Source organism: Felis catus, chromosome D3 (assembly GCF_018350175.1).
Source record: "Felis catus isolate Fca126 chromosome D3, F.catus_Fca126_mat1.0, whole genome shotgun sequence".
NCBI lineage: Eukaryota > Metazoa > Chordata > Mammalia > Carnivora > Felidae > Felis > Felis catus.
Genome location: NC_058379.1, coordinates 29,807,257 through 29,834,897, shown reverse-complemented (window position 1 = coordinate 29,834,897; position 27,641 = coordinate 29,807,257). Strand labels below are relative to the sequence as shown.

The following is a 27,641-nucleotide window of genomic DNA, read 5'->3' as shown; positions in this document are numbered from 1 at the left end:
ACACTCTGGAGTGAAAACGTTTTAACTTCATGACATAAGCGAGTGGTTTTGAAACAGGTTTACAAACCCTCGTGAAGACGCACCCTTAGTGTTAGGTTTTGTTTTTTTACCATGTGACGATGCAACTATTTTCTTCCTCTCTTCCACAGTGGCTAGTCGCCTCCAGAGTGAGGGGTATCTCTTGTACAGAGAACCTCGGAACATACGGAGGTAGTTTCCCACCTATGGGTAAAGCAAGAAGGCTCATTATGAGGGTCACATCTTGATGCAGAAAGGGAGGGTCCTGGTGCAGAGGCTCTGCCGACCGAGTAACAGAGCACAAGCTGGCCTCCAGGCACCAGGCTTTCTGCAGCCATAAAAACACATTCTGCTGACATCAAGGGTTCAATAGCAGTGCACATCTGTCCCACATCTGCCTCTCTAGGCGGGGGCAGTACCATCTGCATCCTAACGACAGGGCTAAGTTCCAAAAGGCCTGACCAGGCGCTTCTGGGGCAGACCCCCAGAGCTCACTGAGACGCTCAAAGTGATTCTGACTTTAAACTAAGGATCCCAAACACTTTCCAGAAATGTAAGGCCCCTTTGACTTTCTTTTATCTTAAGAACAAGACTTTGATATTTTTATGATGCCATAAACACCAAAAAGGTCTTTTAATTTTGGACAGATGTAGGATAATTTCCCCCATGGCCCCTGTTGCTTTGTTTAGTAACAAACTCAAACCAGGAACACCAAAAGAATTTTCCGAGAGTTTAAAAAACACTTACTGGCAATCACCAGATTGCTATATAAATCACTATTGCCTCAAACAATAGCTTCAGTTTATCTATAACAGATACTCAAAGTATAACTTCTTTAATGAAAAGAAACCTAGTCTCAAAGTTTTTATAAAGAAACTCAATTATTTCACTGACATTGCAGAAATGACCACTCGAGTCAAAATGACCACATGGCAAAGGACAGCCAGTGGACTGGGTGCCACGTGCTGGTTCCTCCTACTGGGAATCACCTCCCTTTTCTGGGTCTCCTTACTCACCTGTCAAATGCTGAGCAATTCTGAACTTTGCCCCATGAAGCACCATTTCTATTATTTTTCCCATTTACCTAACCAGCACAGTATGTTTATTAAATGTGTTTCTCCATTTTTCATGAATCAAAGATTTTTATGATTGACAACCAGAGCTGCTGAACAGCCTAACAGAAGAATGGCCACAGGGGCGCCTGGGTGGCTCAGTGGGTTAACTGTCCAACTATTGATTTTGGCTCAGGTCACGATCTCAGGCTTTGCTGAGTTCGAGCCCACATCAGGCTTGGGATTCTCTCTCTCCTTCTCTCTCTCTCTGCCCCTCCCCTGCTCACACACACTCTGTCTCTCAAATAAATAAACTTATTGCAGGTCCTATAGTGCTCCAGGATGCCTAGATCCTTCCCAAGACCCCTGAACTTTGGAGACTGGAGCTTGCCTTCCTGGGTTTCCCCCAAACCAGCCTGTGCCCTCTCTGGACCTGTTTCCCAGATGTAAAATGAAGGTGTGAACCTGGGGATTTCTTAGGGTCCTCTCAGCTCTGTGACTCTGGCTTAGTGAACACAGCTGCCTGCAGATGGGGGGAGAAGAGTGACACACGCACTTGCTGCAATCACACATGCCTTCCCAAAGCTGCTCCACAGATGTGGCATGGGGGCACTGGATGTGTTGCTATGGCCGACCCACCTCTCTGAATATGGTGCCTGTTTTCCAAGGGGAAGGGACCTGCAGGCCATCCACCACCCAACGCTGTCACAGGAGCTTCTGGTTATCAAGAGTCAGCCTCCTGATCTTGAACCCTTCTCAGACCTCCAGATGTTCAGCCTGGCCCAAGAGAGTAGATGTCTCTCCCCTCTCCCATGTGGGACTCTATAGACTGGGTCTCAGGACAATTGTTCTTACTCAACAGGGCTGAAAGAGAAGACTGCAGTTAGCCTTCTAGAAACGAAGGCATGTTATGGGGAAGATCTTGAGGCCATCAAGTCTAAGCATCTCCCACACATGAAAAAAGTTACCAGGAAACAGACAGCCCTTCTTCCCATCTGGCTACATGCTCCCTCTCAAATATACTCCACCTAATAAATGAAAGCTTCCTTCTCAAAAGTAGCACCCACTGAAAGTCAAAGCCAAACTGACTGCTTTTCCTGTCCATTACATCGGTTAAAGGCTTCTTTAAACAACCTGCCCAGTATCATTTGGGAACTCCTCAAGTGCCTTCTATCCTACATTTAGGCAGCTTCCTACTGGTCAATGAGGACGATTCCGAGCTGTGGCACATGGATAGGCACTGACTCCACTTCCCCAGTAATATCTGAAGAGCAGCATTTATGTCATAACATGAAAAACGTATTGCATCCTGCCCTTTTTGTTTTACAAAACTTGGTGAAAAATGGAAACACTAAAGTCCTGATACTACTGACAACAGTGGTATCCTAACCTGATCCAACTAAAACAAGTCAGGAACCACAGGGGGTCATTCATTCATGCGATGTTCAGTTGTGAAGGGGAGAAAAAAAACTATTAAAAAAAAAAAGAATGAAACGTTGGCATAGGATACTGAACACCACTACAAGGAAAGACAACCCTGGGCATTCTGAAACTGCTTTAGCTCTCCAGGATTGGCACTTACCTCATTATACAGGAAAGACTCTACAGCTTGGTATTTACACATCTGAACTGCATATACCACAATTAAAAAAAAAAAAAGAAGGAATATACACTAGCTGGGGATTGCTTTTGGATCAAAAAGGGGTAGTTTGAAGCAACCTGGAAAAACAGTAGACTTAGTACAAACTCCCCATTGAAGGACGAGGTGTAGGGTTTTCCTAAAATCAGCTGTTCAGCTGACTCATAAAAATGCTGTCACTTCTGGTCAAGAATCAAAGATATTTAGAATCCTTTCCTCATAATTCTGAGTTAAATTCAAGATAGCCAAAGCGTCAACTGGTTCTGAACTGATCTAGCTCAGGGACTGGGGCCTTATCCACCCAACACAGGATATCCATCCTCCTCCCTATTTCCTCATTGGTAAGTAACAGCAACCAACACTTTGCGAGATGAGACATCAGTAAACCCCATGTTTTCAATCTGAGATTTCACGATCCCAAACGCAGCAATGGAGGAGGGATACAAGCGAAGCTTCCGAAATCTCTCCTCCAGGCGCCCCAGGGGCTAACCGAAACATCCCGTTTCTTTGCGGCTGGCTGGAGCTGTACCAACTCAGGATGGAACCAGTGGCTCCTCGGAGTGCCCTAAGCCCTGGCAGCAGTGGGCGACCCCCACCAAGACGAAATAAGTAAGTAATCCCAGACAGCCGACGTGCGCGGGGCGGAGCCAGACAGGCCCCACCCCGCCCTGACGCAACGCGCGCACGCGCCCGCCCGCCGCGATGAATGGAGACGCGCGCTCCCGGCAAGCAGACCCGCCCCGAGGCTCCCGCGGGGCCGAGGCTGGGGAGGGTGAGGACGCGCGGCGGGCTACCTCAGAGCCGATCATGTAGAATTCTCCGTCGTCTTCTAGCTGGAACTTGACGGGCTTCTGCCCGAAGGTCTTGCTCAGCGCCATCATCATCATTTCGGCGGCGGAGGCGGGCGGCCGAGGCCGAGCTGCAAGGGATCGGGAGGACTGAGGAGGAGCCGAGCCTTGCCGAGCCGAGAACAGCCGAGACCGGGCGGCGAAGGGCGGACAGATCAGGTGCTAGAGCCGCCTCCGGGCTCTTCAGCCGCCGCCGCAAAGGACCAGGCCGCCCTCAGTGCGCAAGCGCGGGCGTTGACGCTGACGCGCGCGCCACCGCCTCCCTAACAAAAGGCTGGAGAGCGCCCCTTCGGGCCGCTTAAAGGAACCGCGACCCGTTTCTTCCAGACTGCTTCCCAAGTGGAGGTACTCCGAAGAATTTCTCACGGACAGAAATAGCAACAGAGGCCCTGACTCAAGCGGTGATTTTTCCAGCCTCACAGCTGGGACTAGAACTCAGCCCAGTGGAAGAGGAGCAAAACGAGGCCTGAGGCCAAGAGGAGGCCAGAGCTACCTGTGCCTCAGTTTCACCACCCGAAACACGCAGTGTAGTTGAGTAGATAAGAGGGATCCTAGGAACAGATACCCCAGTTCCAGGCCCACAGGTGTTCCTGCGGCTGTGGAGATGGGCAGAATGGCAACACTGGGTGAGGGGTTGGCATGGGCAAAGGCTCCCCAGGCTTGGCAGGATTCCAAGGCCCAGGTGGTATTTGGTTTGGCTGGGGCATCGGTGAGGGGAGGGAAACTTCTCCATTTCTCTGCACTCTTCCTTAACTCTGCATTCTGTGTCTACAGCAAGTACAGCCGTGGGGTGCTGAGCGAAACTAGATAGGCCTGCCCTGCAGAGCTTACAGCCAGGACTGGGGCTAACAATAATGAAAGCATCAAAGCATCCGTGTTTGATTGCACAATGCAGCAGATCAAAAACGGCCCGCTGCTGACGGTTTCATATGGTTCAGTCTAATAAAATTGCAGCTGTGATAGGTGCTACTATCAAGAAGATACACATGGGGCTGGGGGGCAGGGCAGGGAGACCCTTGAGGGTTAGGTGGGGTCAGCTGTGGTGACCATGAGTTTTGTTCCTGTCCTGACAGCAGTGAGAAACAAAGTATTTTAGGATCAAAACTGCGGTGTGGCATGACCAGATAAAGTGGCCACCACTTGGTGGAGGATGTTGAGGGGCCAGCGGGGAAGCAGGGAATCAATTACAAAGCCACTCCAGTCCCACCAGGGTAGATGGAGGAATGGAGCAAGAGGAGCCATGGCACTGCATCCAGCCCCAAGGACCAGAAGCTTGGGTGGGTGGGAGTAGGCTTGACCAGGACACAGCAGGTGCTGAGTTGGCTCCCAGGTCCCCAGCTCTTCCCCCCTTCAGGCCTCATAGTTACAGAAAGAACCCAGGCAGGCAAGTAGAAAATAACCATATTTAATGACAGTACTCAGTAGAAAAAAAAAAAAAAGGCTTTGTACACACTGTACACACATTTACATGATTTTGGAGGATCCCAGTGCTGGGATGAGGGCTGGGAAGGATCTAGCCCAAGACAGGATTGAGGTATGTTGAGGCTTCAAGGGCCCGGGTCTCCAGCAGGAAGCACTCCCATCCCCAGCTGACTCTGGACCTTTTGGCCTGGATCCTGGGGAACATATCCCTAGGATCACCAACTAGAAAGTAGCCAGATCCAAGCACCTGGCCAGAGCTGACCTCTCAAGAAAAGGTAGAAGGCAGTGGTGCCCCTGGCCCCCCTATGCCAGCACCCTGCAGGAACCTCACAGCAGGGAGGGAATGAGGGCTTCAGCTCCCCCAATCCTGCTGAGGTGCTACCCTGAGGGATAAGTATAGAAACTGAGGGCAGGAGGCTTTGACTGTGACCTGCACAGGTTGGGTAGGGCTGGCCTGAGACCACCCTCACCCTCAAGTAATGCCAGAGTCTCCTCGCCTAGTCCAAAGCAGTCGCTGGCAGGTGACCACGACCTGCGTGGCCCTCTCTGCAGTTGTCAAGGTGACAGCAGCCCCTCCCCACCCTCCTGAGGAAACACAGGCTCCATCCTGTGCCTGGTACCCACAGCCACAAGGATGGCCACTGGTCTCTATCCAATATCAGTGGCCTGGCAGGAGTCAGGAGCGCTGAGGGCATCCAAGTCAGTTAGCGGAAAGTGTTGGCAGGCTCGGTACAGCCGAAGAAGTCAGGGCCCACGAGGCGGGGAAAGCCCTCCAGGGCCTTCACCTTCACAGGGTCGAACTTCCAATAGAGGCGACCTCGCAGAAAGTAGGCATAGCCTGAGGAGAGAGGAGGGTCAGACCTGGGTGAGTGGACACTGGGCCCTGCACCTGCCAGTCAGGATGTGCCCAGGGACAGGCACAGGAGGAAGTCAGATTCTCAGGGCTTGATCACTGTTGTGTTTCTTGAAACCTGCAGGCCCCAGGGTGGCCTTTCTGGAACCTTCAATCCCTTGGAGTACTACCAGTCCCAAGATCTGATCTGGGCTATCATTCCAGCTTGACAGATGCCTGGAGCCTCAGAAACTCAACTCCTACCTCTCAGGAAAGCAAGTCTCCCTCCCCTCACCCCACCCCACCCTACCCCCATGTCAGTTCTATTCCTGTACCTGCCAGCCAGACTATAGACCGGCATCCTGAGGCAAGGTGGGCCATGCAGGTGACCCAGAGCCCCAGAGCTACCACAGGACTGCTCTCCCAGTAGGTCCTGATGGGGGAGAACACAGAAGCAAGCTTCAGGGTATGGGGGAAAAAGTACTGGACTGCAAGTCCCACTCTAGTCCTTCAAGATAGTAGGCCAGTTCAGTGGTTAGGAGCAGGGACTGCCTGGGTGGGAGGTCTGGCTCCCCACTGTCCATCTAAGTGGCCCAGTTAGGGACCTCATTACGTGAACTTCTATTTGCCCCTCTGGAAACTGGGTTCACAGCAAGTGTTATGTCAGAGGGCTGTTCTGAGAACTGCATGAGACATAAGGAGCTTAGCACTGTGCCTAGAACATCATCGGTCCTCAGTGTACAGCACCTATTATTTTACCAGCTATACTGAGAGACCTGGGCAAGTCCTGGCACCTCTCTACCCCTCAGTCTTCCCATCTGCAGTATGGGGGCATGGCATTGCCCTGGCACAAGGAGGAGGGTGGACAAAGGACCCGTGGTGAGGAGCTAATGCCCAGCTACCACCAGGTAGGAGATGTGGCTCTTACACCACTTGTACCAGCCACTCCTCTCCCCCCCTCAACGCACCATCAGCATCCTGGAAAGCGGCGTCAATCTCAGAGGGCACTCCTCGCCAGTCAGTCACCCGGCGGGGCACGGGGTTGTCCACACGGCGGGTGCTAAGGTGGAAGCGCCAGTAGTCTCCATCTCGGAAGAAGTAGATCTTGTTCTTCTCAGGGCCCCAGGCCAAGGCAGCCTGGATGGGGGGCCCCAGCAGCCCCAGCTCAGAGAGGGGTGAAGGGCCCAGGACTGGCTTCTCACCATTGTATACCCAGTACTGAGTGCCTGCCAGAGAGGGAAGGCTGCAATGGAGCTGCCCAACCACTGTACCCGGCCACCATGGACCTACCTGGCCAACACCACCGCCAGACTTTCCCGGTGTCAGTTTCCTTGTCCATAAAACACTCAGGCCAGAAATCCCACTCAGCACCCTTATCCCCAGAGGGAAGTTAGCGCCAGTGAGGACAAGTTTGGGTGATACATGCTCTGGGAGCTACTGCATGTGCAAGGTTATTCTAAACAGGAAGGAAACCTCCTGAGCTCTCGATTCTTCCCCTGGCATTTGGTTCCTTGTGACAAGTGCTTCAGACCATTCCCTGGGCCCCATCCTTGCCATAGCAGGCTTGGGCCTCTGTTGATGAAGTCCCTGCCACCTAGAATGCTTCAGGCTCTTGTCTCTCCCCGTTGAAAGTTAACAGCACGGGCTCTGGGGTTGCCAGAATGAGATCATATCCCTGCTCTACCTTTTCCAAACTGTGACGTTAATGAGTCACTGTACCACCTGTACTTCCCAGAGATCTCATCTCTAGAACAGGCGTACTGATCACACATACCCCCTAGGATGGCTTTGAGGGTTGAATGCATGGATGCACAGTCCACTGTGTAATGCCTCCTATCCTGCTCCCATCTTGAGAGCCACCTCCTCTGGGAGCCTCCCAGCTGTGCCCAGAGAAGTGAGTCATACTCTCCCTTGGCACTGCCCATCATGTCTGCCTGGCTGTCCCTACCCTGGGCCATGATATTCCTGGCTCCTGAAGTCTCCTGAGCATGAACCCCAGTCCCCCTCACCTTGGAAGAACCAGATGTGGCCCTGGGCATCTTCAAAGGCTGCATCCACAGGGCTGGGCAGTCCCTGCCAGTGACGAGAAGCCAGTGCAGGGTAGCCAGGCTGCAGCCGGCCCCCACGCAGCCGCCACACAAAGCCCACTTTGAAGAAGAAGAGCTCGCCACGGATGGTGGAGACTGCATCAAAGGTGATCTCGCAGGCATCTGGTGGCACTTCCGGCTGGTGTGGGAGAGAAAGGCTGAGCAAGAGCCCACATTGGAGCCACAGAGGCCAAAGAGTGAAGGGAGCTGGGAGCAGGGCCTCACCTCCAGCGGGGCAATCTCGTTGTCGTCCACCCCAGCCTGAGGGCCCACAGCCGGGGGCCTAGAGGTGGGGGCTGGCCGGGGTTGGCCGTAGAGGTGCTGGATGCCCCTGCGGTCATCCGGGCTAAGACTCAATGGGTAGCGGAATGTGTAGAAAGGGGACATAAGTGCCTTAGCAGCCGTCGTGTGCTGCAGCCCCAGCACATGGCCAAATTCATGGGCTGCCACCTGCAGAAGGTCTGTGCCTGAAAAAGGGAGATAGCCCAGCAATCCCCAAACCTCCCACCAGAAAACACTCAAACTCCAGAGTCCAGGTCAAGGACTTATCCCCATTCTCTACTATCTGTAGTTGCCCCATCTGGAAAATGGGTCCCCAGCCCATACCCTGGTTGTTCCCGATAGTCCAGGTCTCGTCATAGTCAAAGTGGACATCTCCTTCTCGGTGAGTCTTGGGGAAAAAGGCATGAGCCAGGATGCCCCCAGGTCCATCAAATGGCAGGTTGTCTCCATGCCAGTACCTATGGGTGGGTGGGCAGAGTCAGTGGCTACTGACAGGTGGGGCTAGTTCCCGGAGGGGTCTTAGGTAACTGGTTCACCTGGTAAAATCAATCATGATGTCAGCATGGCCCTCATGGACCTCGGTGAAGGTAAGTGGCGTCACCTCGCTCCACACTTGTAGGGCCTCTGCCACCGTCTGCCGCACCTGCTCCCGTACCAGCTGCCAGGGGAACCGGAGGATCCTGGGGGGAGGAGGAGGGGTCTGGGCCTCACTTGGGACAGCCCCCTGATGGCTGTTGGACCCGGAGTTGCCCCTGGATGCTCAGTGGGGATGCATGCATATGGGACACGTGCCAAGTGTGCTCTGGGCCTCAGCTATGGTCCCTCGTCCACATGGGACCATCTCTGTGTGGGTTTGTATGGCCTTTGGTGCACACAGGTGTCTGCATTTGGTGGAAAGAATGCAGGACCAGGAGCCCCAAGACCCACCTTTTAGACCTGATGGTGCCACTCACTGTGGGGAGACCTTGCCCTTTCACCCCAGTCTTGGTTTTCAGTTCCCCACCCAGGATATTTCTGAGCTCCAATCTGTGTGACACCATACCATCTGTCACATGCCATCCGTCCCAGGCCAGCTCTCCACCTGCAGGACAAGTCTGACCTTCCACATCACTCCCATTATTACTTGCTCACTCACCACTATTCCCATCGGCATGGACCCCAAGCTATGATGGTAGGTCTGAACAATGATGTGGTTAATGCCGAGAGGACCGGCCATGTTTCCCTCGTTTACCACAGAGTCCCAGGGCAGGCCTGGTGCTTACTATGTCCCCAGTAGGGGCTGCCTGGGTGACTGAAGGCCCCCTGCCCCACATGTCAATGGAGCCACCAGGCGTGTGCTGAGACTTTTTGTGTGTTGACAGAGCTACTGCCCCTCTGATGTGGGAAGGCATGGCTATGGTGGGGTGTTGTCTGTGTGTGCATCTAAGTTGGGGTTTAGTGAGTTGGTCCATGGATGGCTCAGGGGTCGGTGGACACACAGGTCTATTAACCACAGAGATCTGGCTCTAGCATGTGTCTCAAGAAGCAAGTGTGAGGGTGGCAGTTCACACACAGACACACAGGTAGGTCTAGAGCCTGCTCCCACAGCCACTGGCCCCTACCTGTAGGTGAGGTCTGTTTTCTCCCAGCGCCCGCCTGACAGCACAAACCGCTTTTGTCGGTTGCGGGCACTCAACCCATCGGGTGGGTCAGGCACACCGCAGCGGGGAGGTCTGGGGCTGCTTGCTGGCTGGAGAGTCTCCTGGGCGGTAGAGGCAGGTGCCAGGCTGCTGGGAGCAGCTTCATGCCAGGACTGTGGCCCCCTCCTCACATGGCGACGGGGTGCATCCTGGGCAGGAGAGAGGATGTGAAGGCCTGATCAGGCCTTGGGACCTCATGGCCCATCAGCATACTCATGCTCAACCTGGCCCACCTTGCAGATGGGCAAACTGAGGGCAAGAGAAGGGGTGTGCCAGCCATCACACAACAGGGCCCTTTGTCATGGACTGGCTCAGATTTCCTGTGTCTTCCTGGAGGGCCTGGGCTGTCTGTCCAGCCACTTGGGCCAGTAAGGTCTGGGTGGGGATGCAGCCCCTGACTCCACACACACCCAGGAATGGATCCCACAAAGCTTTCAAGGAAAGGCCAAGCAAGCTCCTCCTGCTCCCCCTACTGGTCCCCACCCCTCCCACCCCAGCAAAGTTTTTTTGCCTCCTTTTCTTCCTTCCTCCACCCCGCCCCCCAACTCTACCCTCTCCAATTACCTAAGCAGGCTCCTGCCCAGGGCCCCCAACACTGCCACACCCCAGTGTGGGTCTGCAGCCCTGTGGCACAGCCTTGGTTTGCTCACCTGACAAATGGGGATGATACCTCCCCAGTGTTGGGCCATGCTTGGGCAGGGGGAGACAGACAATTCCCAGATGCCCAGCCCCACCCAGCCCTGCCAGACTGGAGCCCCAGCACCGCAGATGGGGATTCTAACACAGAGCTCCCACCCCCTGCAACATCCAGGGCAGAGGTCACAGTTTTCACACTTGAAAAAAGCACAAGCTCAGAGAGGTAGGGAGACCCTTCAAGATGACACAGCAAAGGCATGGCAGAGCCAGGTGAGGAATCTGGTGTCCAGGCAGGAATGAGAAGGTAGTTTCGGGATACTTTGCAAAGCTGGAGAGGCATGGAGCTGTACCATTGGCTAGAGACTAAGTGCCTGCCTGGTCTGGGGCTGACTGGTCTGGGCGGTTGGGGCCTCCCATATTTGGGAGCCATATTTGGGGTGGGAGCCAGGTCACCCAGGCCCCACCCTCGCCCTTAGCCTCTGGCAGCTCTCCCAGGCGGTAGGTGTCCCAGGGCTCTGATCCTTGTCCCAGTGCCCCTAGTCTCTCAATTCCAGGGCCACTAATAACTCAACCTCTCAGAGTCACCCAGACTCAACCCTAAAAACACCCCACTAGAAAGGGGTCTTCTGAACACCCAGGGGCACAGCTACCTGAGATATGAGAAAAAACCCTGGACCAGCTTTCTGATTTCAGAACTTGTTTATTGAATGGTTAGTTACCTGGAAGAGCCCAGCCTCACTGGGTTGTGGGTTCCTGTTGATATTAGACTTACTGCTAGTTAAGTACTTTTCACTCTTGCAGTTCACCTGTATCCAGGACCCTACCAACAGTTCCACAGACATGCTCTTAGCCCCTGATGGGACCTCTCACTAACTTTACTGTCATTATCCCCCATTTATCAGATGAGAAAACAGAACCCAGAGAAGTTAAGCAACTAGCCCAGGTAACAGCTGGCTGGTGGTAGGCTGTCTGTGCTCACAACCCACTCCCTACCTGCTACCTCTGCTGTGCTCTTCAGGCTGGAGCCACCCTTCCCCTGGAGGAGGGATCCAGGCTGCCCTCACTTTGATGACAGAAGAGAAGGAATTGGAAATTATTAAGCACCTGCTACTTTCCTGGGCACTCTGTCAGCTCTTTGAACTGACACACCCCCAATAAGGTGGGGATGATATATATGTGAGGTCTCCCATTGAGGATATGGACCCCAGGTCTGTGTGCCTAGCCATGAGAGCCTGCCCTTTCTCCTCCCTACACTGCCCCCTTGACTTCCTAGATAAACAGATTCCTTCCCCCAATCCTGGAAAGGGTAAGACTGGGTTGTCCCCTGGGAGCCCCAAGTAGCCCAGAGCCCAGCTGACCAGCTCTATTTACGCCTGTAAGAAGAAATCCCTTATCTCCTCTGCCCTGCAGTGAGGCCTGGACCAGCCAGCCATGGAGGGAGGGTAGGTAATGGACACACACACCATACCTTCCTCTCCTGCCCCCATGAGGCATGACAGGTCCTTGCCCAGACCGCTGGATCATGGCACTCTCAGTCCAACAGCAAGAGTCACAGTCTGAGATTCAGAAGGGCCAGTTCTAGGCCATGCTCACCCTGGGTAGAGTGACCCTGGCCAAGTCCCTGCCCTCTTTTAGCTTTGACTTCTCTGTCAAAGGGGGAAGGTACTACAGCAGAGGGCTGAATAACCTCCCTCTCTGGTGCCCACTGCAGCATCTGGCACAGAGAAGAGCCCCTTGCCTGGCCCACCCCCTTGCCCCTGTGGGCCCTCCCCTCCCACACCTGGAAATCTGCTCTCACCACACATGCTACAGCTCCCACCACCCACCTGGTGTCCTGCTCCCCCAAAGTTCCCAGACTACATCATAAACAGGAATTGCAGCTAGCAAAGGTAGCTTGCAGGCCCAGAGAAGACTGACTTGTGCAGGGTCTCTCAGAAAGCCAGAGGCTCATGCTCACTGTCCATGTCACATTCACTGGTGTTGGAGAGTGAGTGAGCAGGAGGCCCTAGAATCAAGGTCTCCAGCCAGTGGTACTTTCCAGTATTTGTTTTCTGGAGCCATCATTTAACGGCTCTTGGCCTCAGTTTCCCCATTACTGGGGTGGGACACATGCTCCCTGCCCTGCTGACATCCTACACTTCATCTTTATGAGCCTTTTCTGGCCTGGGGTCAGACACCCTAACTGAAAGTCCTGGCCCAGAGCCCCTTTCAGATCCCTAAGACCGGTGTGCTTGGTTCTCCCAAGGCTGCTGGGATTCTGTGAGGTGGGGTGGTGGGCACAGACCATGCCTGGTCTCATCTATGGGAGGGTTGGGTAGCAGACACCACCACATTTCTCAGAGGAAGAAAGAGAGCCCAGAGAGGTCAAGGACTTTGCCCAGGGTCACACAGTAAGTCAGAAGAGAGCTGGACCTAGACCTGGGGCCCATGCTTCTTCCACCCACAAGGCCCCCCTCCCCTACCTCCTCAGCTCTTGGCCTGTCTCCAAAACCCACGTTCCTGAGAAGTGTTTCTTTTTTCAATGCCTTCCCTCCTCCTCCTCCTCCTAGGCCAGGAGCCTTCCTTGGCCTGCCCTGTGGTGGGCACTGAGCTCACTCACCCTGCCTTCCTCTTGCGGGGCACCAAATCACAGCCTCAAACGTACAAGGAACTTCTCAGCTGACTCAGTCTCCTGGCTGAGCTAGAGGCTTGGGGTCAGTGCCTGGGTCAACTTCCAATCCAGAAAACGGGAGGCACCCCATAGAGGGGAGATAAAGGACCCCAAGCCAGGAAACTGCTGGGTAAGGCCAGGTTAGTTTTGCCCCTCTCTGAGCCTCAGTTTGCTATTGGTCCAACGGGGATAATTAATAAAGACGGCTCTGCCTTCCTCTGTTGGTAGGAGGCGACCCTGATGGGAGGGCACTTTGTTAGGCTGTGAGAAAGAACGGGGAGCATCACTACACCATTCTATGCAGCACCATGCCCCTCTGAGGCTCAGAGAAGTCAAGCAACCTGCCCAAGTTGTGCAGCCAGGCAATAGGCAGGTCCACCAACTGCCCCACATTGAACCTAATCTTCTCCCCACCCCGGTCCCTGCTGGCTCCAGGAACAAATGCAGCCTCTGTCCTACAGGACTGCAGGGCTTTCATCAACCCTGAAAGCTGTGAACTGGGATGGATAAATATTTACAGAGCTTTCCTGGCCCCTGTGATGGCAGCCTGGGGATAAACACGTTGAAGGCGACCCCAAATGCTCCCTGCATATCTGCAGAGTGACAGACAACAGCCCAGCTCAAACCCAGCCCCAACTGACGCTGCCCAAGCGTCAAAGTGGCAGTCAGAGGTGACATTGTGTCTCCAGAGTGACTGGTTGTGCCCTCTCCTCCCATTACCTCATTTAATCCTCAGTGCCCTGTTATCCCCCACCCACCCGCCAAGACTGAGGGGTGGGATCCTAAGACACAAGAGGGCTCACCTAGGGCACCAGGTTTAAGCCCAGATCTCTCTAATTCCTGAACCAGTGAGGTCAACTGGCTACCCAGGGTAATTTCTGACTCTCCCAAGTTCAAAGGGAGTGAGAAGAGTTGGGGAAGAGGCAGAGCCTTGGGACTGAGGTACCTCCTTTCCCTAACCTACCCATCCTGTCCTCTTTTGCTCCCATAGCCAGGATGGGGCAAGCTGGCCAGGGTAGAGCTGGTGTGACTGGAGAGAGGGGCCCAGGCTGGTCAGATCTCCCTCCTCCAGATGGTCTCACAACTCCTGCCTGGCACACCTCCTAATGCTCCTTTCCCTACCTGGGTGGTCTGTATGCTTCAGCTGAGATCCAGGGGGCTTGTGGGCTTGCAGCTGCCCAGGTTCTGCCTGGCCACCCTTGTGATTGGTCCCTCAAGGCCCCAGCTGGAGGGGAGGGTACTGGGCACACACAGGCTGTCACACAACACCCCACGATTGTCCTTCCTCTACTCACTCTGCTGCCTTCTCACATGGACCGTCTTCTCTCTTCCCTTTCTCTTCCCAGCCCCTTCCTTTCTGAGGGTCTCAGCCGCCCACTTTCGGTTCTTTCTTTCTCTGTCATAAACACACGCGTGTGTGTGCGCACACACACACACACACACACACACACACACACACCACAGCTCTCACACTCGTGCTGTCCTGGCTTCACACCTCCCAAACTTGCCACTTGTAGGTGCCCAGTTGGAGCCACCTCTTCTGAGCTCAGACCCCATTTGCCCCAGGGCAGTGCTGTCCTCCCAGCTCTTCTTTAATCCTCCAGCTCACTGCACCCCTGGAGGTGTGCTCACGAGGCCACACACCAGGAGGCTGACACCAGCCTGAGGCTTTGTCCGCGCGAAGAATAGGAGGCCCTGTAACCACTCCCTCTGCTACCTGGTCCAGGAAACAACCCAGCTTCTGCAGCTGGGGAGCCGAGGAGCAGGTCCCCACGCTGGGAGGGGGCGTGCGTCTAGCGCAGAGTCCCGCCTCACCAGCCTGAGCAATCCCGGCGCAGGCTCCACTTGCACACCTCCAGGGACGGGAAGTTCACTATCTTTCACGTCCATAGGGACCCAGAAAGCGTTTCGGGTAACGTGCCGCTCCAGGCCACCCGGGCGCCCCCGTGGGTCCGGGTCCAGCTCGGTCACTGGGCCCAGCCCGCGTGCCCGGCACCCCCTCGGCGAGGAGCGGCCGACCAGCTCCAGGCACTCACCAGGGGCCGCGGGGCCCGGGCCAGCAGCTGCGGCGGCGGGAGCAACAACAGCAGCAGCGGGAGCAGGAGAGCGCGCGGGGCCGCGCCGCGGAGCCGGGCGGCCGGAGCCATCCGCCCCGGGGCTGCTGAGCCTGCTGGGCCGCGCCGGGCCACCGCCCCTTATAGCCTTCGCCCCGCCCCGGCCCCGCCCCACACGCCTTTTGTTCTAAACTCTCCCCGCGGAGGCCGCGGCCAAGGTGGGGGAGGTGGAGGAGAAGGGCTGGTCCCGCTAGGGCTGGAGGCTCGGAGACCCAGTCCTTCCTAGGATCCGGAGAGCCTGAGGTCTAAGAGGCCTGGTGTTGGGCGCCCAGGCCAGCTGGTGCTACTCCAGGCCTCACTTTCCCTGCTGTGCTGTGGGGAGTCTGACAGGAGCCGAATTTGACTCCTCCTGGTCCCTACCCCACCTTTGGAAGGGGCTTTCCTAGCTGATCTCCCTCGTGGCCTAACCTCTGACCTACTGCTAGCCTATGACAGGTGGTTGTTCCCAGGGCAAGTTCTCCTTAGAGCCTTAGCTGATAGATCTGGAAGATGGCATAGCAGCCCCTGTGAAACAAGGGATGTGTCTCAGGGGAAATTGAAGCATAAGGAGGTGGCTAGCCAGTCCCCAGCTTAGAACATGTAGACAATTTATAAATGGGAAAACTGAGGGCCCAAGATCAGGCTTTCCCATACCAGCAGGCAAGTGGAGGGGTCAGGAAGGAGGATGCTATTGGTAGACTGAGGCAGGCAGGGAGCCAATCTCTGAGTGGGGACACTTGTGGCTCAAGAGACTAACACACTCCACAAGGGCCCTAGGGGCCAGGTTTCTGAGACCTGAGAGAGAGGAGGTGAAAATCAAAGGAGAGGGTGATGTCCATATGCTGGAAGGGATCCTCCACTCGTGACCAGGTGCCTCACCACTTCACGAAGGCAATCTGCTCCATCATGGGCAACCCTGCAGAGCCAAAACCCAAGCAGTGGCTCCCATCCTATCAGGCAGGGTCCTGAGAGGCTGCAAGGTGAGGCTGTGGGCACCCAGCCAGGGGGTAAGAAGGGAAGGAGGCCAACAGGGAGAAGAGGGCGATCAGGCTGGCTCAACCCCTCCCTCCAGGTTCGGGTCCAGGGAGCCCTCTCGGCCTCTCCAGGAAGGCTCCACAGAGACTCCTAGAGGGCCAGGAGAGGAGAAACAAGGCATCAGCTATCTTTACTACCTGGAGTGTGAGCAATCTGTTTCTTTAAAGTGACTCACTTTTACTTGGGGTGATTTCATCTTCCCTACAATCCCGGTGCTACAGGGCCCCCCACTGGCACACGGGACAGTGATAGGGGAGGGTAAAGAAATTAGAGTTCCTTCCTGCCCAAGGGTCATATGTGATTACTGCAAAATCACTCAGAAAAAAAACCTATAAACCTCAAGCTCCTGAAGGGCTGGGAAGCATCCTAAATCCGCGCCTCGGCCCTTCCCTTGGCCTGGAACCAAGGTGGTAGAATCGCGAGGCCACAGTATTCAAACCCGCGGCCAGGGGCGCCTGGGTGGCGCAGTCGGTTAAGCGTCCGACTTCAGCCAGGTCACGATCTCGCGGTCCGTGAGTTCGAGCCCCGCGTCGGGCTCTGGGCTGATGGCTCAGAGCCTGGAGCCTGTTTCCGATTCTGTGTCTCCCTCTCTCTCTGCCCCTCCCCCGTTCATGCTCTGTCTCTCTCTGTCCCAAAAATAAATAAATGTTGAAAAATAAAAATAAAAACCCGCGGCCAACGCCTCTGGGCACCCAGAGGGCCCTTTGGAATGGGCATGCTGCTAGTATGTCGCTAAACACTGTCAGTGTCCGGCGCTGCATCCGTGACGCAGGGTAGGGTGTCAGGCAGGGTGCTTGGCCGCATGGGGGGGTTTCATCCCACCCCAAGATGGTGCTGCCCAAGACTGGCCAGGGTTGTGGCTCGTTTAGGGCAGGATGGAGTCGAAGAAGGGTTCCGGACGCCCCCTGGCGGAGGTTCTGGGGATGGGTCGCGCTGGGCTTTCCTTCGGGAATTTCTTCCCCGCGACCCTGACATCAAGTCGTAGTCAGTAAACCCAGTCCGTAGGAGGGGGACCAGAGCCTGGCCTGGCGCCCCGTGCCCCCCACCTTGCTGGTTTCAACCGGTCGCCCCCCTGTCAAGTTCTCCCCTGGCGCTCGGACACGAACCAACTCCACTCCCAGCGCTCCGCGATAGTTTCTGACGGGACTTTGCCTGTCGCCCCGGCGTAAGCCCTCGTCACTTTGCAGCGTTGGTCCGTGTCCCCAGGGCCCACACAGCTCGGGCCAGGCGCAAGGAGGAAGGAGGGTAACATTTCCAGCTAAGAAGGACGCTGAAACGAGGTGATACTTGAAGGGACAGGTCTCGGAGACCCGCGGGAAGGTGAGAGCGGCCCCAGGCCTGGCTACTCCCTTTGGAGGCGTGTCCCCTAGGCCCCGCCCCCTGGCGCCAGCTGAGTTTAGCGGCGCCACATTCGTCCCGAGACAGAACCGCTGCCACTGTCGTCTCCGACTGCGCTTGGCCGAGTCCCACCGTCATCACCATGCCCCGGGGAAGCCGCAGCGCGGCCGCCCGGCCAGCCAGGTGTGAGCAGGACAGGGGCCGGGTGGAGAGAGGGCTAGGAAAGCGGGGGCACCCCCCCACCAGGGCGTAATAGTGTGACCTTGGCGACTGCTACGCCATCTTGGTGGGGGGAGGGGCGGGGTGCTGCAACCACGTGTCTAAGACTGTGGTCGCCCACCCTCTGGGGGGAGGAGGGGAGGGTTCGTGCCCGGGAGTCGAAGGCCCTTGGGGTCCCAGTTCCGGGGTCCGGCTGGGATTGACTCTACGTCTCCCCCCACACGCAGCCGCACCGCCGCGCCCTCAGTTCACCCGCCAGCGCACCCGCCGCCGTCTGCTGCTGCACCGGCCCCCACCCCGTCAGGCCAGCCCGGCCTGATGGCGCAGATGGCGTCCACTGCCGCTGGCGTGGCTGTGGGCTCGGCTGTGGGACACGTCGTGGGTAGCGCCCTGACCGGAGCCTTCAGCGGAGGGAGCTCAGAGCCTGCCCAGCCTGCCACTCAGCAGGTGAGCTGCGGGCTCAGGAGAAACTGAGGCCCGCTTCTCTCAAGGCCACATAGTAAGGAGCTGCTGGAATGTCCATGAAGGAGTGCTGTGGCGTGTTCAGAGCTGCCTCAGGCCCAGGACTTTTCCCAAGAAGGGTCTTATTCCTCTGCCGTTGGCCTCCTGTCACTCACAGGCAGGCTCTCCTAGTCCCTTCCCTGAGGCCAAGGTCCCTAGACTCCCAGGGATACACCAGCACTTTAAAAATGGAAAAGCCAAAGTCCTTAGTGGTTCAGAGACTGGCCCAAGGTAACCCGACCTAGTGGAGGGGGGGGATGTTGAAGTTCTGAGTCCCTGCTCTCCCTGTTCCCAGGTTCTGCCCTGTAGACCTTGCATCCCAAGGGCAAGGGGTAGCCAGCGACTCTGGGCCTGTTTCCTATTGGCTTATCCCCTACTGGGTGCCCCACCAGTCCTGAGCCACATGCGGCTTAGTGGCAGGGTCAGGGGTCATGAAGATCAGTATGGCTGAGGCTGGAAGCTACTGGTACTTGTGCAGGTGGGGCTTATACTCCAAGAGTACAAGCACAACGCCATGCTTTTCCAGAGCCTTCTCCCACCTCTCAGGCCCTACATGCCCAGTGAGCCCATTATGAGGCAATTGGGAAATGCCGTCTATACCAGCACTAGCATCGGCTGAGTGGGTTTGACAGGGCTGTGGGCTCCTTCTGTTTCACAGAGGGAACAGCTGAGTGTAGACAGGGTAGGCTGCCAGGGATCCCAGGGGCACTTGGGCTGGGGGTGTGGGGAGGGGCAGGCAGCCCCCAGCTTTGGAACCCACTTCTGGGTGGCAACCTGGAGCTGACATTGCTGCCTCCTGTGCCATACCCTAGGCCCCCATCCGCACTGGCCCCCAGCCCCTGCAGATGGGGCCCTGCGCCTACGAGATCAAGCAGTTCCTGGACTGCTCCACCACTCAGAGTGACCTGTCCCTGTGTGAGGGCTTCAGTGAGGCCCTGAAGCAGTGCAAGTACAACCACGGTGAGCAGCTCCTGACTGGGGCAGGAGTGGGAGGGGCAGTCCCTCTTCCTGAACCTGCAGGCTGACCCTGAGCCTGTGCCACCCCTCCCTCCACAGGTCTGAGCTCGCTGCCCTGAAGAGACTGGTGTAGACCGGTGCAGATCCATGAGCCAACCCTGCACCCACCTTCACCCCTTCACCAACAGCCAGACCACTATGTCAGATTGTACCCATGTAGCTGGGGTTGGAAGTGAGGAGGGGGTTTCTCACCCCGCAGATGACCGGAGACGCAAATGTGCAATTAAAAGAGTTTATTTTAGACCATAGCCTGCTGTGTGCCCTCTCATTTAGTTTATCTGCTGGGGTGGGGTCAGGGGGCATGGATGGATGTCCAACAGAGGGGTGGAATGTTTCACTTTATGCCAGCATCCTGGGTGCGGGAGGGGGAGGAGCCCTGTTGTAATTTGATGACCTTGACAATCCAAATAGGGATGAGTCGTTAGCAGGGACCCCAAGGGCACCTGACTCTAGGTGCTGGAATCCCTGGATAAACCTGTTGTCTCCCCCTGTCAGGGTTGCTTGCCCCCACACCTTTGGATCCCCTTCTCTGCACCCACGTCTTAGGGGCCCCCCCTTGGTGGCCTCACGTCCGGTCTGTGACCTTGCCCCTCTTGCTGATGGCAGCTTCTCAGTAATTCCAGATTCTGCAAGAAGAATGCCACTGGGCTGCTATCTGTTTGGGCCTGATCACACATGGCAGAGGTCATGGATCTGAGTCCAACCCCCTTGGATCTGAGTCCAGCTCAGCCACTTGGCTGTGATGTGCCAGGTCACAGGGCCTGCTGAAACAGAGAAGCAGCCCCTTTGATCCCAGGGCAGACCTCACTATCATGTGCTCTGTGCTACTGCCTTCCTTGAGTTCACCAGCTCTGTGTTGAGCACCTATTGTGTGCCAGGCCCTATTCGATATCTCTGGGGGCACTGAGGATGTTCCTGCCCTTGGGCATTTATATCCCAGTGGAGTGGTGGGAATGTCTCTTGGTGCACTGTGTTCTAGCTTGTATGTACTTCTGCGTGTGGGGTTTTCTGGGGGAGGGGGGTTTGGGGTCTACCTCTCAGCACACATAAGTCTGTTCCCTGGGACTTCTGGGTGTGAGCATTCCTCCAGGTGTCTATGTCTCCTCCTTACCTGGCTCCTGGCCCCAGCTAACGGGTCCTGGATGGCAGGGAGCCCTTCCTTCGTGGCTTTGAAAGGGGGCCTTGCTCCTGGTGGTCACGCCGAGTGCTCGTGCGCCTCCTCCGGCCATCACTTGTGGGTTGTAGGCCTGACAGGCAGCGAAGCTCCTCTGGAAGGCCCAAGAAGCCCTACCTATGGGAGCTGGGGAGAAGGCGCACCCTCCCCCTGGGGCTGTAGCGTGAGACTCACCTGCGAGCTCTGGACACTGGTCATCCAGGTTCTCCAAAAGGGACTCGTAGCGGGTGGGGGCCCCATCCTCCCCCTCTGTGGAGGGAGTAAGACCGATTCCTGACTGGCCTGGTGGTTCCCACCTTCACCTCTCACTCGACCTATTTGCTGGCCCTGGCTGGGGTCAACAAGGCATTGGATGGGAAGGGTCAAGTCTAGGTCCTGGCCAAAGTGGGGGGCTGGCCCGGGCCTTGGGTGGTCTCGGACTGCTGTCCCCCTCTCACATCCCAACATAACTCCAAGAGGAAATCTTGGGCCCCACTTACTGATGATCTGCACAAGGACATAGGTCCCACGCTCCTGCAGCAGGGGGCTGCCCATGGAAGGGGCCTGGGAAGCCCCCTCATCCAGGCTCACCAGGTGCCCATCCTCAGCCAGGAGGGCAATGGTCGCTGGGAGGGCAGGGAGGAAGGCAAGGCAGGGGCTGGTACCTCTGCCTGGGGACCCTTAGCCCCTCCTCCCCAGCACCCCTCCATGCCTCCTCACCATCTGGGGGCACCTGCCCCCTCTGCCTCAAGTGGGCAGTGAGTGTCACCAGGCTGCACCAAGTGTTCACCAGCTCCCAGCAGCCAGCTGTAGGGACAGGGCAGAGGTGAGTGAGTGGGACCCTCTGCTTCTCCCAGTCTGGGACCATCTGTCTTGCTTTCATCTCTTCTGTAACCCGAGGGAACAGGTCTCCAAGATTAAGACTGTACCCTCCTCCACCCATCTTCTGAGATGTCAGTGACCAGGGCACATAGCTCATGCCTCCTGCATTGGGTGCCCCCCTCCCACTCCAGCGCCGCCTCTACACAGGACTTGTCTCCAGCACCAGACCCCCCTATTCTCCTACCCCAGCCCCACCTGCCACCAGAAGTCCGGAAATCTTTAACTGTGGCTAGAGCTTTAGGTGCCTAATGTGCCCTGAAGCTTGAAGACAACTGACTGAATTAGAGACTGTGTAATTTAACAATATGCCCTGTGGTGTTGTGGTGGGTGTTCTCCTAGAGGAGCCCACTGGAATTTCCCACAACCCAGCCACCAGCGTTTCCCCTCAAGGGACTCCAAGCATTTGCTCTGTCTTCTCATAGAGCTGTTTCCCTAAACCCCCCATCCCCTTACCCAAGTGCACCCCCCTTCCTCACACTGCCTCCTCACCCTCCCCTAGGGTGGAGGAAAGCAAGCCTCTGAATGTACTCTCCCCCTACCTGTCTCAGGACAGGGGATCCCGCTTACCTCCAAACATCACTGTGATAAACATGCCTCTGCAGGGGAGAGTAGACAGATGTGTGGGCTTCGATCCCCTAACCTCCAACTTCCTAAGGAAGGATCTGGGGCTGAGATCTATTCTGGGTGGGGCCCTGCCAGGAAACGTGCATATGTGTTTGGGAATGAGTGGGTGGATCCAGGCTTAGGTTCTTGCTTGGCCACCGTTGGAGCTGGGCTCCACCAGCCTAGAGGGGTCCCTGCAGCTAGTTCAGGACGCCTGGCCTCCTCTTCCTCCTGCTTGCTGGGTCAGAGCAGCTTTCTGGGTCAGAGCAGCCGGAAAGCAGACTGAGGCCCTCCCAGCTTCCAATCTGGTCTCCATGGCAGTGGGAGCTGCCAAGTCGTCTAGGCAGCAAATGCCTTCCCCACAGTATCCTGGTAACAGGATCTGGGGCTGGAGTATGGGCACTCCCTAAGGCAGGGCTAGAGTTCGGGCTCAAGCCTTGTAGCCCACGGATGGCCCAAGACCACATCTCCCCACCAGTACAGACGGAGCTCGCAGGCTGAAAGTGGGAGAGGACCCTGTCCCTGGGAAAACTCCCAACTATGAGCTGCGGCCATGGCCAAAGCCTGGCATCCTCACCAACCTTGCTCTCCCCTACCTTCTCAAGGCCCTCTTCCCTGTGCTCACTGTCTTTGCTCTCCTTTCCCTCTCTGCTTTCCTCCACACCTTCAGCCTCCTCTCTCTTCCCTTCTCTCCTTGTTCCATCAAGTTTATTGAGATATGATTTATAGTAAAATTCACTTAAAGTGACAAAAATCTGACAAATCGCATAGAGCCACCACCACACTGGGGAGGCAGATCATTTCCCTCACCCCCAAAATTCCTTTATGCCCCGTTGTAGTCAATGCTGGCCCCTGGCAGCCACTGCTCTGTGTTCCGCCCCTGCCTTTTCCAGAATTGTATACAACAAATCATAGAGCATGGAGCCTTTTGAGTCTGGCTTCTTTCACTTAGCATGAGATTCACTCAGGTTGTTGTGTGTATCAATGGCTCATTCCTTCTTATTGCTGAGAAAGGTCCCATTGTCTAGATGTGCCACAGTTTGTTGATCCACTCACCTATTGTTTGGATTGTTTCCAGTTTTTTGCCATTAGGATTAAAGCCAGTACAGACATTTTTGTGCAGATAGGTTTTTGTGTTTCTGCGCCAATCCGTGCCCATCCTTTAACTTTTTCTCTCATTTTCTCTATCATCTTCTTTCCTTCTTCCCCCTAGCGCCTTTCCCTCTGTCTCTACCTCTTCGTTTCTGTCTCCTGCCCCTTCTCCATGAGCCTCTAACCAGACCCCTTCAGCCAGGATGCCAGGTAGGTGTCTGGAGCAGGCTCCCATCCTGTGCCAGCTCCCTTTTCCCCAAGGTTTTAGAAATGCCTTCTCCCCCCTTCCCCCACAGTGATTAGGCTGTTTGTCCTGCCCTCTGGGCCACTGAGGCAAGAGGAGGACTGGATCCTCTGTGCGGCTCCCCCAGCACCACACTCTGCCTCTGTTTCAGCACTCAGCTCAGTGCTTCCACCTGTAGAAAGGGGGTTAAGAACATGACTCAGCAAAGTCCTTGTGAGGATTAAATGTGGTAACACTTTGTTTATTTAGTAGGCTCCACGCCCAATGCAGGGCTTGAAGTCACAACCCTGAGGTCAAGAGTTGCATGTTCTACCAACTGAGCCAGCCAGGCACCCTTTAAAACATATTACCTTGAGGGGCGCCTGGGTGGCTCAGTCGGTTAGGCGGCCGACTTTGGCTCAGGTCATGATCTCGGGGTCTGTGAGTTCAAGACCCGCGTCGGGCTCTGTGCTGACAGCTCAGAGCCTGGAGCCTGTTTCAGATTCTGTGTCTCCCTCTCTCTGACCCTCCCTGTTCATGCTCTGTCTCTGCCTGTCTCAAAAATAAATAAAAACGTTAAAAAAAATTAAAACAAAAAAACAAAAAAACATATTACCTTGGTCTCAGCATGCAGAAAGTACACATTCAGTACTGTAGAAACAGGTAGTGTTTCCCCGAAACTATTTAAACACAGGACACTTTCTTCTCGGGACAGCACTATCTCTGGGACTTGTGTCCTGCAGAACACAGCTCAGGAGTGGCTGCAACCAGATTCCAGAAGAATGGCCACTCCGAACCCGGGAGCCTCAATTCCAACAACCATCATGGTTGTCCCAAGAGTTCATCTTCAGTGCGACCAAGGAGGAATCAGACGTTGAGTGTCTTAGAGATGCCCTGAGGAGTTGTTAGGAATGGGATGGGACCCATTGGAGGTAAAGTTCCCCCAAGGGAACTCTCTAGTCTTTGAGTTAATAAGAGTGCACTGTTCTAATTACTTTTATTATTTAGGTATGGCAAGGCCAGCAGACCAGGAGGTTGCCATTGAGAAGATAGTTTGTTCCCTACAGATCTCTAAAGGAGGGGGCATGCCGCACCAGAGGGGAACACATGGGGAAACACCCAGTAGGTCAGCAGGCAGAGGGAGAGGGGGAGTCTTTACTGGTGGTTTCTGAGGCTAAGAACAGAGGAGGAAGGGTAAGCAGGCTCCAAATTGGCTAGTTTGAATAATTTCAGGGCTCTGGGGCATAGGGACTTTCCCTGGATGTCAGGTACCTGGCCCTGGGTGACTAAGGCAGGATGATATTGCCCCACGGTATGAGAGCCATAGAGGAGGTGGTTGCGGGTGTGGGCTCTGGATTGGTTTGCATCTGATAAGTGCCTGCATTATTTCAGGAACTGGCTAGCTCTGAGAGGGTCAGTGAGTCCCTCCAAGGTCAGCAAGGCCCCAAATGTCAAAGCATCAGAACACAGAAAATGCAAGGCATGATTAATAGACACACCGTCCCCGGCACTGAGCAAATAAATCCCGTCTGCTTCTTCCCAACCTTTGGGCTCGCACTATACTCATCTTCATTTTCCTAATGAGGAAACTGAGCCACAGAGAGGGCAAGGAACTTGCCTGAATTCATGAAGACGAGGAGGTTCTGAGATTCAAGTTTGAATACCAACTTGGGAAGTCAGCTCCCCTCTGTCTGGCAAATTAAAGGGACTGGCCATGTCAAGTGCTGGCAAGGATGTCCCTGGAACTCTCCTACCTGCTGGTGGCAGTGCAGATTGGTACAACCATGTTGGGAACACTTATGTAATCTACTAAAGCGAAATGTACATGTTCCCTATCATCAGGCAACTCCAGCCCCAGGTGTCTACCAGAAGAAATGAGAGCACACACAGGTGCACCAAACACATTGACAGGGATGTTCACAGCGGTTTTAGTTGTAATAGCTAAAGACTGGAAAGCACCCAAATGTCTAATAACAGAAGAATGGTATAGTCATCAAGCCATACACTTAAAATCTGTGAACTTTACCTCATGTGAGTTACACCTCAATAAAAAGGGATCTACCTGCTATAACACACATACGGGCATATGTGTAGATTTCCAGGCTCCTCGGAAGTCCCTGTGGGCCAGGACCCCAAAGACATCTGGGAAGATAGGGCCAGCTGTTGGGCTCCAGCTACTATACCCCCAAGTTCCCACCCCCAGTTAATGGGCTGATTTGCATGCCTTGTCATGGTCCAGGGGCTTCCCCTGCCTGTGCTCTGAAGCACCTGGAACACTCCCAACAGAACAACTCCTGTCTGCCTCCTTGCCTCTGGCCATGGCCTGCTGGCATCTGGCCCTTCTTCTGACTGGGGCCCTCCTGTCAGGTGAGCTCTCCCTAGGCCTGGCTCACCTGGGATGGGGTGGGGTGGAACTGGCTCCAGAAGGCCCCTGCAAGGAAACAAGTCAATGTGGGCAGTGGGAGGGTTCTAGAAAAGGCATTAAGGTGGAGGGGAGAACTGGCTATAGATGGCTCTGCCCTAGACCTGGGGCAAGTCACATATCTGTATGGGCCTCAGTTTCCCCATTTGTGAATGACGAGATTGTTAGGATCCCTTTGGATTCAGATTCTTTGGGGTCTTTTTAGTTTTTCACAGGGGAAGCTACCCTACAGGGCCTCAGGGACAACCTATCCTTGAGAAGATTCCCAGCAGCCAGTTGTCTGAGGTTGAGTCGATGGGTGGGACAGCCCAGGAGGCTTCCTGGTGGTGGTTAATCCATAGCCAGGGTTTGGAAGAGCCAGTGTGACTGAGGGGTAGGGGTCTGCAGGGCAAGGAATGGGGGTGGGCAGAAGAAGGACCCAGAGGCCACCAGTCCCACCCTCTGAACTCTAGGCACTCAACTGAACACAGATCCTTGGGAACATACCACCAATGAGGATTTAACAGTCACCAACTCTGTGCCCCATTCCAACCTCGAATCCATGGCACTGGGCTATGGGCCTTTTGGGAGTCAGTCTCCGTGGAGCCTTCACAAGGTTGGGGCAGGAAAAAAAGGAGCCCATGTCAGGCCTGAGCCCATGGGTGTCTCTCTCTCTCTCTCTCTCTTTCAACCAGGCTTGGCCCAGCCGGATGCACTGCTTGTCTTCCCAGGTCAAGTGGCCCAACTCTCCTGCATTCTCAGCCCCCGCCATGCCATCATTGGGGAGTACGGCGTGTCTTGGTATCAGCAACGGGCAGGCAGTGCCCCCCGACACCTCCTCTACTACCGCTCAGAGGAGGACTACCACCGGCCCCCTGACATCCCTGACCGCTTCTCAGCAGCCACGGACGCCGCCCACAACGCCTGCATTCTGACCATCAGCCCTGTGCAGCCTGAGGATGATGCAGATTATTACTGCTCTGTGGGTTACATATCCTAGGAGTAGACTGTGGGATGAGCGCCTCTTGACTGCCTCTCACATCTGCACCCTGACCTTGGGCCCCTAACTTTCTCTGAATCTTGATTTTCCTCCTCTGTAAGATGGGTTAGTAATATTAAACATGAACAATTAACTATTCTGAGAACCATGAGATCCCTGCTGAAAGAGTGACTGGGAGTGTGGGGGTAGGGATACAGGGGATTGTTACAGAAGAGGAAGCACCTGAGACCCTTGAGGCGGGCCCAGCCTCTCCACTGGCCCCCAGGGGACTCAGACTGGTGGCCTGGGCTTCCTGTTACCTGAGGAACTGGAGAAAGAGAAAAAGGAACCAGCCCTTGCTGCTCCTAGTTCCGCATGGCAGGTTGTGGTCCAACACTCAAGGGGTGACTGGACTGGGTTCTCATGGAGCCCAGGCTGTTAGCTTGGAGGGCGGTGGGGAGCTCCTGCCTACTCCCTGACCGGGCAGGGAGGCAGGGGTGTGTGTGTGGGGGTGGGGGGGGTACTCAGAGGCACCTGTGGACCAGGTCAGAAGGTACTGAACACAGGTGGGCAGCATCTCTCCTGTCAGGAACATGTGTTCCACTGGTCTCCAGTGATAGGGGCTATGCCCCTCTCCCCACTCCAGGCTCTCCCACAGGCAGGGAAGGCCTTACCTGAGCAACTGAGCCCAACAGGGAGCACTGGGTAGAGGGGCAATTCTTATCAGAAGCGGAGCTGAGCGTCTGGGTATGGGTTGGGCGGGTGGGGTTCAGGCACATACTCCTCTTCCATCCTGGTTCCCCCAACAGGCGCCTTATGTCCGGAGGTCATTCATCCCTCAGATGTACTGGAGTTGGGGGTCTCCAGGGAACAGAGAGAGTCCCGCCCACACTCCCAGCCTCCTGGGTCCTCACCGGGCCACTTCTCCATATCTCAGTCTCTATTGGTACCGGCTGGGCA

General features: G+C 55.5%; 5 protein-coding genes and 1 long non-coding RNA gene across 14 annotated transcripts in view; 3 read left to right on the top strand and 3 right to left on the bottom strand.

Annotated features, from left to right (window-relative positions):
* The window catches only part of SMARCB1 (SWI/SNF related, matrix associated, actin dependent regulator of chromatin, subfamily b, member 1), a 34,103-nt gene extending 30,352 nt beyond the window's left edge, over positions 1-3,751 (bottom strand). The window contains exons 1-2 of one of the 4 annotated variants that reach the window (XM_003994981.6): positions 3,504-3,751; positions 84-222 (exon numbers count right to left, since the gene is read on the bottom strand). In XM_003994981.6, coding sequence (XP_003995030.1) covers positions 84-222; positions 3,504-3,596 — 232 coding nt within the window. In that variant the 5' untranslated portion in view covers positions 3,597-3,751. Of the gene's footprint in view, positions 1-83; positions 223-1,709; positions 1,934-3,503 lie in introns of those variants that run through there. The other 3 variants (XM_003994980.6, XM_023241717.2, XM_045041112.1) reach the window with 3 other exon arrangements.
* Positions 3,752-3,945: 194 nt separating this feature from the next.
* On the top strand, positions 3,946-4,517 carry LOC123381097. Its single transcript, XR_006587615.1, has 2 exons — positions 3,946-4,087; positions 4,332-4,517. It is a non-coding gene; the product is annotated as an uncharacterized LOC123381097 (long non-coding RNA).
* Positions 4,518-4,946: 429 nt separating this feature from the next.
* On the bottom strand, positions 4,947-15,337 carry MMP11 (matrix metallopeptidase 11). 2 transcript variants are annotated; one of them, XM_003994979.6, is made up of 8 exons: positions 15,182-15,336; positions 9,782-10,008; positions 8,717-8,860; positions 8,505-8,638; positions 8,124-8,365; positions 7,821-8,037; positions 6,780-7,037; positions 4,947-5,817 (listed from the first exon to the last, which is right to left on the bottom strand). In XM_003994979.6, exons 1-8 carry the CDS (start codon positions 15,290-15,292, stop codon positions 5,684-5,686), a joined length of 1,467 nt encoding a protein of 488 aa, XP_003995028.3. In that variant the 5' UTR covers positions 15,293-15,336; the 3' UTR covers positions 4,947-5,683. The 2 variants fall into 2 exon arrangements, with proteins under 2 accessions (XP_003995028.3, XP_044897046.1); XM_045041111.1 differs by lacking the exon at positions 8,717-8,860 and having other exon boundaries at positions 15,182-15,337.
* Positions 15,338-17,632: 2,295 nt separating this feature from the next.
* Positions 17,633-19,596, top strand: CHCHD10 (coiled-coil-helix-coiled-coil-helix domain containing 10). Its single transcript, XM_003994978.5, has 4 exons — positions 17,633-17,794; positions 18,058-18,277; positions 19,144-19,291; positions 19,388-19,596. The coding sequence occupies exons 1-4, from the start codon at positions 17,754-17,756 to the stop codon at positions 19,405-19,407; spliced, it is 429 nt and encodes a 142-aa protein (XP_003995027.1). The 5' UTR covers positions 17,633-17,753; the 3' UTR covers positions 19,408-19,596.
* Positions 19,567-23,637, bottom strand: CD3H22orf15 (chromosome D3 C22orf15 homolog). 4 transcript variants are annotated; one of them, XM_045041590.1, is made up of 5 exons: positions 21,222-23,637; positions 21,002-21,127; positions 20,697-20,771; positions 20,460-20,616; positions 19,567-20,112 (listed from the first exon to the last, which is right to left on the bottom strand). In XM_045041590.1, exons 1-4 carry the CDS (start codon positions 21,478-21,480, stop codon positions 20,477-20,479), a joined length of 600 nt encoding a protein of 199 aa, XP_044897525.1. In that variant the 5' UTR covers positions 21,481-23,637; the 3' UTR covers positions 19,567-20,112; positions 20,460-20,476. The 4 variants fall into 4 exon arrangements, with proteins under 4 accessions (XP_044897525.1, XP_044897526.1, XP_044897527.1 ...); XM_045041591.1 differs by having other exon boundaries at positions 19,567-20,109; XM_045041592.1 differs by having other exon boundaries at positions 19,567-19,974.
* Positions 23,638-25,428: 1,791 nt separating this feature from the next.
* VPREB3 (V-set pre-B cell surrogate light chain 3) lies at positions 25,429-26,838 on the top strand. Of its 2 annotated transcripts, none has more exons than XM_019814370.3 (2): positions 25,429-25,668; positions 26,434-26,838. In XM_019814370.3, the coding sequence occupies exons 1-2, from the start codon at positions 25,620-25,622 to the stop codon at positions 26,700-26,702; spliced, it is 318 nt and encodes a 105-aa protein (XP_019669929.1). In that variant the 5' UTR covers positions 25,429-25,619; the 3' UTR covers positions 26,703-26,838. The 2 variants fall into 2 exon arrangements, with proteins under 2 accessions (XP_019669929.1, XP_011286230.1); XM_011287928.4 differs by having other exon boundaries at positions 25,515-25,668; positions 26,398-26,838.
* The last annotated feature ends 803 nt before the right edge of the window (positions 26,839-27,641 follow it).

Excerpts from the sequence above, each read along its gene's own strand:
- MMP11 (XM_003994979.6), bottom strand. The coding sequence starts at position 15,292 with ATGGCTCCGGCCGCCCGGCTCCGCGGCGCGGCCCCGCGCGCTCTCCTG. Across the intron at positions 8,639-8,716 it reads ATCATGATTGATTTTACCAG|GTACTGGCATGGAGACAACC; the intron begins GTGAACCAGTTA and ends ACCCACCCATAG. Across the intron at positions 5,818-6,779 it reads CGCTTTCCAGGATGCTGATG|GCTATGCCTACTTTCTGCGA; the intron begins GTGCGTTGAGGG and ends CTCTCTCCTCAG.
- VPREB3 (XM_011287928.4), top strand. The coding sequence starts at position 25,620 with ATGGCCTGCTGGCATCTGGCCCTTCTTCTGACTGGGGCCCTCCTGTCA. Across the intron at positions 25,669-26,397 it reads GACTGGGGCCCTCCTGTCAG|GCTTGGCCCAGCCGGATGCA; the intron begins GTGAGCTCTCCC and ends TCTTTCAACCAG.
- CHCHD10 (XM_003994978.5), top strand. The coding sequence starts at position 17,754 with ATGCCCCGGGGAAGCCGCAGCGCGGCCGCCCGGCCAGCCAG. Across the intron at positions 17,795-18,057 it reads GCGGCCGCCCGGCCAGCCAG|CCGCACCGCCGCGCCCTCAG; the intron begins GTGTGAGCAGGA and ends CCCCACACGCAG. Across the intron at positions 18,278-19,143 it reads CCCAGCCTGCCACTCAGCAG|GCCCCCATCCGCACTGGCCC; the intron begins GTGAGCTGCGGG and ends GCCATACCCTAG.
- CD3H22orf15 (XM_045041589.1), bottom strand. The coding sequence starts at position 21,480 with ATGAGCTATGTGCCCTGGTCACTGACATCTCAGAAGATGGGTGGAGGA. Across the intron at positions 21,128-21,221 it reads GGGGCAGGTGCCCCCAGATG|CGACCATTGCCCTCCTGGCT; the intron begins GTGAGGAGGCAT and ends CTGCCCTCCCAG.